Genomic DNA, 11,948 nt, shown 5'->3' with positions numbered 1-11,948 from the left:
TGGGAGAAGGACCCCAAATCCCAAGGTGGAAACTGAAGACCAATTTGGCATAAAGGGCTCATTCTAAAATCCCATGTAAATAGTTTGCCACTTGTTACCAGTAATAAGTCTTTGTTTCTCCCAGCCATCACCATTACACACCAATCTCCAGTAAAAGGCTATTTTACATTTTGTTGAAGGGGATTTTAGGTGATATACTCTGAGGACACCCTAAGAGTGTATCAGCAACATGCAAAGTAGAGCGTACATATTCCACAGAAGCTAGGAATGTGTTCTAGAGGAGGTTAAGGAAAGTGTAAGTCTTGAAAACTTACAGAAATCCTGAAGAGGGCATTGGATTTCTCCTGACAAGTAGGCATGTGTTCAAACCAGTCTTAACTAGAGGCAGCATTTTACATAGATCTAGAGAATGATTTAGTGAGAGTGCTCTAAAATGGTAAACAAATCACAGAAGGTTTTCATGACTTCAGGGAACAGTGTAATATAACAGAAGTTTTTCATATTAGAGTGATAAATCCCTAGTATATAGAGAAGAGATGAAGAACAACTGACATGCCACTGAAATACATATAATCTCGAAATCTTCCTGTATTGTGATGGAGTGCAAAGTAAGGCAGAATGTTTTAAAAAGAGAAAACCCCAGAACTACATTCACAGTTCGAGATATAAGTCACCTTGAAGCAGAGTTTGTTGATTTCAGAAGAATTGATTGAGTAGTATGGTGTCTATCAAGACTGGCTGGGAGAAGTGGAACTGAGTTCCCAAAGGGGTATTTCATTTTGCACAAAGAATATTTTGGACAAAAGGATCCAGAGGATAGTATTTAGAAGTCGTCATTCAGATTTGCTGCTCAGAGGGCCAGTGGAGACTTACTTCTGAAAAATAAGACTTGAAATTGTCTGCAGCTGAGCTGGTAGAGAGGCGCCTACCTGTTTTGAGGTCCATTCAATAGCTCTTACTGATGCACTTACAGAAAGGAACGTGCTTTCCAAGGGAGCGTGATCTGCTTAACATGCGGCAGGAGAAAAAAACTGGAAAACATTTGGAGAATGGAACTTTGAAGAAAAAAAGAGACCAAAATTTACATCTAATTCTCCCTCATCCTAAAACTGGAATTCAGTCTTCCTTCCCAGTATTACTGGGGTAATACAGTAAGCAAAATCTGTGATTAGTGATAGAATTGGAAATTCTAAGGAAAACATGCATGCTTTAATATTCTGCGTTTTAGGAAAGTGTCATTAGTTTTACACAAAAAGAAATTTTCTTCCTAGGGTTACTGACTTTGAATATAATAATTGGGCAAAAGCTTGAGTCCTTGATGGTACACTTTCCCAGATCCTATTGAACCTAATATATTTTCAAAAATTCAGAGCATGGCCTACTACATATTCTTCAAAATCTACCTCTCTCTCTAATCTTAAATGACTCAAATAAAATTATATAAATTTTAAAATTTATATAAAATTTAATTTGAACAAATTATATAAATTTGTTCAACAGAAAAGAGATGTAAGTTGCTAACTTTAATTTTTTCACAATTTTGGTTATTTCTTTAACCCAAACTAGTACTGATTTAAAAACAACAACAGCAATAACAACTCTGAACTGTGACCCAAGAGTTGGCAAAAATCTCTAGAATTTCTACTCTCTTGAGCGATTTAATTCAGCTCAAATTTGAAAAGACATTCTAAGCTATGTGAAAAATATTTTTCAGTCACATTGACATAATTATCTGAATCTTTTTCCATTTCTGTAAGTATGTCCACAGATCATGCTCTTGGCTAAATATTGCACAGGTTTTTTTTTTTTTTTTTTTTTTTTTTAGTTGAGTCTTCTATTGTTTTTATTTTAGATATTCTGTTCAATAATTTTGAGTCACAGTCTGTGGCCCATTGGAAAATTTTGTTTCTCTTTTCTTTTTAAAAAATATTTTAAAAGCTTCTTCTTGTTCCATAATTTCATTTTTTGAATTTACCCTTGGAGTTTTCAGTTAAAAAAAAAAAGACTCAGGTACTTGAGTGATGCTGAGCAGTTGCATATAAATCCATTAGAGAACTTTTATAAGAAGAAATTTAACTTTGTATGTTAAAGTATAAATTAAAAAATCTATTTCTGGCCAAACGAATTGAGAATAATACATTCTAAAGCACAAGGGAAATATAATATTTAATTTTACAACATACAAGTCCCTTAAATGTAATATATACTTTAAACAAGTTTGGAAATATTTTCTAATTATTAGTTGATTATTCTAAGGCCTCTGAGTAGACTCTAAGCAAAACAATCTTTCCCTCTTATAAATCAAGAAATCAATTTATCTTCTCAAAGTGTTGATTTAATTCCCAGTTGATAAAGATTTCAAATGTGGAAATCTACAGCAGTTCTCATTAAAGAAAGATTTTTGATTCTTGTCCTAATTGCTGAAATTTCTGCTTGCCCAATAGGTAAATTCTGAAAATATTCTATTTTTACTTAAGCTTTCAATTAGCGCTTGCTTTCTGTACTTCAGTGACTATAAAGAATGATATTCAATAGACTTCCCATTTTCCCCAAATAAAAATTTCACAAGAAAATAATGGGTACCATTAGGAATGCATAATGAAAAGTCAAAAAAAAAAACAAAACAGCTTTACAAGGAGGGATGTTACAGTCACAGCAATATAAAGGCTAATAGATGATCAAGTTTTTTTATTATAAAGATAGGGATACAATTCAGGGTTAGGTATACAAACGTTGATTATGCAGGTACCCTTGTTGATGAGGTGAGCCCTCCCTCCCCAGCAGGTTCCCTCAACTGCCAATCCCACCCCCCCTTCCCCTGACAGTTTCCCACTACTGCCAATCCCTTTCTTGTCATATTTAGAATAAGTACCCCAGTTTCCTTTCCTCTAAATTAATTCTCAGGACTTTTCAACCTTGTGCCTTTGAATTTCTCAGTAGGAATAAGTTCCAGTTGCCCATTTTAGTAACTGGCTTTATGATGAATTATTTACTGATTCCTTTTCTTCTCTAGCTTACTTCTTCACTTATCAGTGTTTCTGGTGATCACCTTCCAAATAAACTACTTATACTAAATCCTTGTCTTTGTGTCAGTTTCTGGGGAAAACCAAACAAAGGTGCTTCAATATCTATCTATTTTATATCATCTGTTCACATCTCCTACCTATTCAGAAATATACACTACGGTCCCAACCTCCATAGCACACTGAGGGCTATGTCTACCATCTGAAAGAGCAGTCAGGTCTCCACGTTCCAAGCTCTCCCCACAACCAACACTTTCCCCTTCGATACTTATGCTCTTAACACTCTGATCTTTACTGAGAAACTGAGCAGATAAATTAGACTACGATGTTCAATTGCAGCTTATTTTTGTGGAAATAATAATGTAGGGGAATCAAAAGACCTTGTGCTAAGTTTGTCATTCACCAATTTGATGACCTCAATCAAATAACCCTTCAGACTCAAGTCTTTCAGCAATGTGTGAAAGTTGTCAGAATCAAAATGGAGTTACTAATGTTAAAAAGAAAAAAAGAAAAAGAAAAAATCTCTGACAAATAGAGCCAAGAAAAGCCCTGAAAGTAGCATTCTCATGCTTGTATGTCTTAAAAAAAACTATCACAAAACAAAAAACTCTGCAAAAACCACAACCTTGCACAAAGGCCATGGCAAACTTGCACAAAAAATACTTCTGCAAGGACATCTGCCCAGTAACTGCCTGTTCAGCCTTAAATTGGTGTTACCTTTGTTATTGATCTTTATAGCCAAGGATAATTATTTCAAAACAGTTATGTAATCCTTCTCATTTTTTTTCCCTTAAAACCTTTGTCTTTCTTTACTTCCCTAATATGCACATAGTTTACTGTGGCATGTGTATATCCATCGCAATGCTCCACTCCCAAATAAATATCTTTTTATTTTAGGAATCTCTTTCTGTTTGTTATTTAGGTTACTAAAAAATGAAGACAATAATAGTTGACTGACAACTGCAATGGGTTAAAAGGTTTAACAGTCTTTGAGAATTGGAAAATTTAGAATGAACTTAGGATGAATAAGACACCATACCATGTTCAAACAACCTTCCCATCTTAAGAGTTGCCTTCAGTGACAGTATAGTCTAATGTTTCAAAAAGTCAGAACTTCAAAGGTGGAGAGGGACTCAGATATAAGAACATTGCTGGTAGGGATAAAAACGGGTCCATCCATTCTAGAGAGGAATCTGGGAAGATTTAGTCAAATTTAGTCAAATTAGGTACATGCAAACTTTAGGATTAAACAATTTCAGTCCTAGGTATGTACTCCAGGGAAATTATCACAAAGGTCCACAAGAGGGCACATGCAGGAATGTGCGTCTCAGCAGCTGGTATAGGAAGGCATCCTGAAGAGACAAGGTCAAGGTGGGCTGTGTTGGTAGGTAGGTGGGTGGGTAAAATGTGATAGGACCCCGCCATGCAGCTGTGAGGAAACAATCCACTGGACATCTACAGAGCAATGTGCACGGAGTTTAAATGACAGTGCTGAGTGGGGAAAACAAGAAACAGAATATAAGCAATACAATTCACATTTATTAAACACATATGCAGACAAAACACTGCACACCTTCAAAACATATATGAACAAAAATATACATTAAACATGTAAGAATGTGTGCCTCCAACAGAGGATGGGAAGATAGAAATTGTTATAAACAGTAATCAATCTTGAATCAATAAGTATATACAAGAGGGGGCTTGCCCAAATGTAGGATGGCAATCTGCCGTGAGCCGGGAGTGTGATCAAGTCAGCCTTTCACACAGGTCCAAAATTATGAATTCATGAATGACTGAATAAATGATTGAGCAAACAGCTTGGTCTTAGAATCAGGTTGCTTTAGATGTTAATTCTGACTCTACCACTTACTAGCTTGATTTGCCGTTTGGAGGAGCCTCTACTCACAAACATAAAATATGAATAATAATATTACCAACTTCACAGACTCATCATGAGGGTTAAGCGAGTTTCATGTAGAGCATTTGGTGTGGTGCCTGGCTTATAACAGGAACACAGTGAATGCTAGAGATCATTATTAGTAATCTAAAGTAGGTCCGGTGCAGTGGCTCACACCTGTAATCCCAGCACTTTGGGAGGCCAAGGTGGGAGGATTGCTTGAGCCCAGGAGTTCGAGAGCAGCCTGGAAAACATAGCAGGACCTCTTCTCCACACACATACACACACAAATGCACAAAAAATAAAAATTAAAAAAACTAGCTGGGCATGGTGGCATAGTCCCAGCTACTCAAGAGGTTGAGGCGGAAGGAGTGCCTGAGACCAGGAGGCTGCGGCTATGGTGAGCTGTGATCGTACCACACTCCAGCCTGTGTGACAGAGCGCAACCCCAGCTCAGAAAACTAAAATTAAATTAAATTTAAAAAATAAAATAAAGTAGTGATTTACATGACTTAACAGGTTGATGGAGAAGTAGATATTGTCTGGGGGAAGAAAGATGAGGAGAGAGCGTCTCTGAGGCTCTGCTGGCTACTCTAACACCAACAGAGGAGATGATAACTTTTTATTTACAGTTGCCAACTGATGGCTGATAATGGCGCATTCTAAAGTAACTGCTAGAGAATAAAGGAGACTTGTTGCCCTTCAAAGTAGAGAAGTAACTCTCCCCTCTTTTCCCTGGGATGGGGTGACGAAGCAGTGGTTGGAGGGAGCTGTGGCTCAGAGCTGGCTCCAGAGGGCATATGGGCTGGATTCAAGGGCAAGTTAAGCAGGCTTTACTAAGGCTCCTTTGCCACCAGGAGTTCACTATCAAGAACCGCTGTGGATTCTTCCCTAATGTGTGTGGTCCTAGGTTTCCCAGATCAGCAGAAGAAGGAAACCACTTACAGGAGGCTAGGACAGACTCTGAGAAATGACAACTGGGAAACAAACGGAACATAAACAATATGGTGAACACACCATGAGCCTCTGGAGGGTTCCCAGGACTGTCATTCACAGTTTTGGTTTGTTCTATGGTCCTACTGCTCCTGAAACTATGCACATGAACTGGCTCTGAAGTAGCCCTCACAAGAATCACGTGGCATCCCCAATACTACAGTAACACAATGCTCACCATCACTGCTGTCCTGAGCTCACTGGCATACAGTCTGTCCCAGCAGCGTAGAATCCCCCCACAAAACAGGAAAATGGTATGTATTATGCAAAATACCAACTTTCTCGTGTTCAAAATCTCCTCAGTGAATTTCGGAATATCAGCATCCTCTAGAAGCAGGCAGGAATTCTTTTTTCCTTTTTTTTTTAAGTTATTGTCTTTTTCTGTTTTTCTTTACATGTAAAAAGGTGAAACAATACAGAAATAAAACCTGATTCAGTTAGTAATGTATGCATTAAATAAAACTAGTGTTGAAGAATAGTCACAGTCACTCTTCTATTTACCCATGATTCTTCTTTATTTGGCTGCTAAATATAGGGGCATGTTAGTATTGCAGTCAACTTAATAAATGGCATTAAAGGCTTGAACGGTGGTGCAAGAAGCTGTAGGTAAATCTCTCCTATGCCTGATGTTAGTAGAATACTGTGATGCTATATTACTGCAGCAAACTTTTTTTTAAATTTTGCTGCTGCACTGCAGTTCATAAAGGGAGTGCTCAATCTGAAAAAATAGAAGTTAAATCTAGCAAGTGGTTAGCACCAGCATTCCAAAAAACTTTAGCAGCCTGTGTTTTCAGCTTCTGTTCCAACTTCATTGCTGCAAAATAAGAGAAAATAGGTTGATTGAGATGAATAAATTCAGAAAAAAACACTGAAAATCATGCATAGAATAATATGCATAGAATAATAATTATGCATGAAAATTTGGGCATAGAGTATCAGATGAAAAATGGTTTGTACTGTAACAGGAACAGTTTGTTTTTAATCTCCTCAGTAGCTACTTTTCTGTTTTACAAGTAACAGCATAATAAAGACACAGCAATACCATTATATCAGACTCTGATCTCTTGACAGCTCAGCAGAGCAGTTCTGGCCTCCTCTAAGGAGCCATGATGGTTTTGAGGAGTGGGTGCAGTCTTAAGAAACAGCCCTATGTTACACCCTCACTTCTCACCCATCTACTACCTTCACTTTAGCCCTGACTGCATCATTCCTTAAAACATATCATCGAAAACAAGGAGGTAAAGTCAATAGGGATTGGATTACATCCCAGCTTTTGCAAAATGGAATATTACGAAAGACAGAGACCTCTTGATTTTCCTTCATATATAAACTATCTTGGCTTTATAATGTTGCTATGTGGTAGAGGAGTTATTCCAATAATTTCTTTATCCATTAACTCTGTGTGTGTTCCTATGTGATAGGGTTAGGTTGTCTGGAACAGATAAGATAAATTAACTGAGTGGAGGTGGGTATTAGCAACTGTGAAAGCAGATTTTACAAAAGGGAGTATAAAGGAAAGCATCAGAGGTGAGGAAAGAAGATAAATTTAGTTCTAAAGCATGATCCTGATAGAACAATTTGATGGGATGACACCAATGGAGGAAATGGCCAGAACTTTCTATTTCCAGGTGCCTATTCATAACTGATAAGAGACCATTCTTAAATGACTGGTGTAGAACAAAGGTCAGTTGCTTTTCAGTAGACAACTCGGCTTTGTTCTGGCCCTGATCATGAAGTGAAGCAGTGACATCTTAAAGCTGCCTTCAAGCTGGGAGCTATGGCTCAGAGCTGGCTTCGGTGTGCAAGAGACCAATGTGCATAGCCAAGCAGCTAAGCAGGATTGCGACACATGGATATATTCTGCATCATTAGGGGGAAGTGCATTTGTTAGACTAAAAGGAGGAGACAGAAAAAGCACTAAGACAAGCGGGTAGCTCCATTATTGCTGTAATTCGCTCTGGCCATAGAAAATCAACAGTTATAAAATTAGAAATAAGCCATAACTTTCATCATCTGAAAATCCTCAAAGCTGTAGAATGAAGAAAGGAAATGACTCAATTACCTCTCTTCCTTAATTTTTCTAACAAATAAAAACTACCATTGATAGTACTAACATTTAGTGTTAATATTACTTGACATTTAAATAAATTATCATCATTTGGATGACACTTATTAAATGCCATGTGTTTCTAAGCTAGGCACTTTACATACATTAAGGTAGACCTTTACCTTAATCCTCTGATCCCATTTTATAGAGAATGAAATTGAGGCTCAAGGATAAGCATCACATCCAAGGCTATAGTGCTCCTAATTGAAACTCAGTTTAGTTAATGTTTTCTATTTGTTTTTTGCTGTTTATCTAGTCATTTCTTAGTTGTCTTAGTCATACTAAAGCCACTGAATCTGATTTGGGAGATGGTAAATCCTCTGCCACTGGGAGAGTTTAAACAGAAGACATTTAAGCATATATGTTGTAGACAAGATTATAACATCAAATAATACAGTGGTCTAAATGGTCTATAAATTCCCTTTCAAATGTAAATTTTTATAGAGGTATGAATAATTAAATCAGATTGAAGAGGAATAGGTAGTTCATCCTCTGACACCATGCTGGCAAGTTCTGTACTATTTCTCAGGTCTTCTAAAACCATTGGCAGATCAAAGAAGTGTTTGGCACCACAATCTAGCAGCTGGTTGGAAATGACGAGTTATGCTATGACAGCTAGAGCCATCACTTTAGACACTTTGAAAAGTCTTTACTTTTCTTTGCCAATCTTATTATTAGATAAAGAGCTAGATAACTAGGTGATAGGAAAAACAAAGTTGGACATTCAAGAATGATGAAGATTATTAAGTAAATAAATAAATCCTATTTTCAGACTAGCACCCTGGCAGTTAAGTTCCGTATTTTATTGTATTGCCAACTGAACAACATACGTATAAGAACACATAAGTAAGAACTTGCACTTTGAAAATCAAAATTCTGGAATAGTGCAAAGTTGTTTTTTTTTTAATTTATAGTGCACTTTGGGTAATAAATGATGTAGTCTTGTGAAACTTTAAGCCAGTTTTACAGAGAGCATTTTTTAAATGAATGTGTAAATTGGTTTTTCATTCCCTTTTAATGTAAAACAAAGCATTCATGCCCTTTCTCGCAAAATGAAAGTAAAATTATCTACATATATTCTTGTAAATATAAAACCCGACAATGTATCCAGAAAAATCACTTCCAGAAAATGAATATCGTGATACTATTAAATGCTGCATATTCATTTTTTGAAATATTTTAAATATTGTGTACATTTATGTAACTATTAACTTTGGTGTAAAAAAAACAAGATCTGGTATGAGTTTATTATCCATAAGCCAGAAGCTATAAAACTTTCAGTAATTAATGTCTTATAAAGATAATGTGACACATAAAGAATATAGGTATAATGTATTCCAGAAAAAAACTAGAATTTGTTTTCACAAGCCACCACATAGAAAAGTACTACATCCTCCTAGTTCCTGACTTTTGTTCTGCTTTACGCTGACTCACGACAACACAAACTTTAATCTATTGAGATGACTTCAAAGAGGAGACTCCAACATTGTCAAACCTCTACCTCTTTTACAGTAGATTTAACTGAGTTCCTAGAAAAGAAAAATAAATGAGTCCCGTTTCTTTTTATTGGCTACTTCAGAGTCAGATTCTATCAGGTTTTAGTTCTCATACTTGCCAAACAAGTGTAAGAGCAAATGGAAGGGAACACAAGGGAAGAGATTTTCCTCCCTTGAACACAAAGGAAGAGATTTTCCTCCCTTCCACACCCGCGCCTTTTTTTCCCTTAGAGCATTTATTTTAGAAAACTTGTCATTGTAAGTACATTCTTCTCTCTTTGAAATGCATATAAATACTTTTGAAAACTAAGTAGGCCTTTTGTCAGATCCATGAAAGTCTTTCTCAAGGACTTGAGGACCATCTCTTTTTGAATGTAAACAACAAAGAAAGATAGCGTCCCAGTTGCTTACTTTCCAGGGAGAGTAAGACTCCAACTTTAGCTGAAGCCTGGCTCTAAGATATAAGTCCACCCTTTGTCCTAAAAATAGAAGAAGTTTATCTCTCCTTTGTGTAAAGCCAGATACAGATTTTCACCCCAATTTCCAGGTGAATTTAGGATGAACTGTGTATAATAAATGGTGCTGTCAATTTGTCTTACTTAAGGATAAATCTAATTATTGTTTATCTTGAGAACATGTCTATAATGGGTTGTATCTACTTGACTGTATGAAGAAAAGAATTCTTCCTGTCTTCGTAATTTCTTAGAAGATTGTCTCTCACGCACATCACATTTTGGTTTAATGATTATTCAATTAGAAAGAAAAGAGTTTTCTTTTTCTACCACCCTTGCAAAGAAAACTTCTGGGTTGACAGAAAGTTTTGTTGTTGGTTTTTTTTTTTTCAATTACATTTCCTCAAGTCTTACAACACAGGAAAGTTATTTTGATGAGTCAATCACTGTCAAGTCTGGGGCTAGGATGTCTTCCCTTCATGATTTCCTTTACCATTTGGTAGCCTAGACAAGATGCCTATCCACTCAGGTGCCTGTATTAGATGTCTTTATTTTTATAAGACAAATTTATACTGGCCCTGTAGCCAGTTGTCTCTCAAAGCTTGTAAATCTTCTTTTAACCAACAAATAATAATATTCAGGTTCCAAGTTGTTGTCTGATATTACAACTCTGAACTCTCAGCAATCCAAAACTTATTGAAGTTTGATTTTGAGAAATAATGCTTTTGAAAAATTGTCTGAAGAGAATAGAATAGTCTATTCTTCCTGATAATTTTATTTTTACCCTTGAATCAAACCAGTGTCTTCTATGGACAAATCACTTATTTTCTCTTTTCTATGTTCTCGTCTGGAGAATAAAATCAGAGGAATGGGATGCTAAGATTAGAACCCTAAATATCAGTGAACATTCTAAAATTCAAAATAACATGAACACAAAAAACATATATCACCAAAGTAGCAAATCAATCAAGGTCACCTTGCTAGCAGAATTGTTATCTTGCCAACCCTTACATATTTATCAAAAATCTGCAAAGGGACAGAATAAGAAAACAGAGGAAGAATTTGCCAAGGGTAGCAAAGAAAGAAAACTCTTTTGTGTGTGCATATTTTGGGGGAAGTAAGTAAATGATTAGCTTTCAAGTTGTGTTAATAAGAGGATCTGAAAGATTAGAACACATTGCATTTAACTGTGTTTTTGGAAATCAGTTGACCCTCAATTTGAAAATAAGATACAGTAGTTCCAGGGCAACACTTAGCAGGAGTTGCAAGTCCAGTTACCTCTCACTCCCCAGTATGACTTCTACAATTAAACTTGCTGAAAGAGCAGTGAGTTGTAGAGTGATTGTGGATAAAAGAGTTGCTGAATTCACAAGGTAGGATAAACACAATCAAAAGTAGTTGATGCAACTAGAATTTAATTTTCTTCTAAGTTACTCAACTCAGAATCATTTCTCTCAGACAGGGAGTATGATCTCCCAATGTGTGTGGTGTTAAATATTCACTTACTTGGAAATTACTGCATTGGTGTGAACTGTGAAGATATATGAAATGGACCTTTGAAATTTGATCAGTCAGCTGACACAATGGTCAAATTGATTATTTAGGGATTACATCTGCTTGCATCAGGGGGTTTCATCAGCGGCCAAGTATTTTAAGGGTCACATCAAGTACAAATAAAACATGTTTTTGGAATGTACTAAGCCCCCAGACTCAGCTTGCATCACATGCTGTGTCAGCCTCAGCCTAAGCAATTTTCAAAATGTGTCGAATGTCGAAAAAAAGAGAAAGTATGAGGTTTTACCAAGGACATTACAGTGACTCTCAACATAGAATAGATCTCTCACAACTAATGTACCACAAGTTCAAGCACATGTTATTCCTTTATAACATTGGACAGAAATTTGTCTGCAAGTTTTTTAGTACTTGAAAGCATTTGCTGAGCTTGGTTCTGTGGCTCAGCCTGTAATCCCTGCTGTA

General features: G+C 36.3%; 1 protein-coding gene across 8 annotated transcripts in view; it reads right to left on the bottom strand.

Moving 5' to 3' along the window:
- Window positions 1-6,407: 6,407 nt before the first annotated feature.
- Window positions 6,408-11,948, bottom strand: part of MLIP (muscular LMNA interacting protein) — a 144,422-nt gene continuing 138,881 nt past the window's right edge. For all 8 annotated transcript variants that reach the window (XM_008071290.1, XM_008071293.1, XM_008071294.1 and 5 more), the window contains one exon: window positions 6,408-6,730. In XM_008071290.1, the coding sequence (XP_008069481.1) occupies window positions 6,725-6,730 (6 nt within the window). In that variant the 3' untranslated portion in view covers window positions 6,408-6,724. The remainder of the gene's footprint in view (window positions 6,731-11,948) is intronic.

Source organism: Carlito syrichta, unplaced genomic scaffold, assembly GCF_000164805.1.
Source record: "Carlito syrichta isolate Samal-C Ts95f unplaced genomic scaffold, Tarsius_syrichta-2.0.1 Scaffold314285, whole genome shotgun sequence".
Taxonomy (NCBI): domain Eukaryota; kingdom Metazoa; phylum Chordata; class Mammalia; order Primates; family Tarsiidae; genus Carlito; species Carlito syrichta.
The sequence above is the reverse complement of the archived record's forward strand: the minus strand, read 5'-3'. Positions and strand labels throughout refer to the sequence as shown.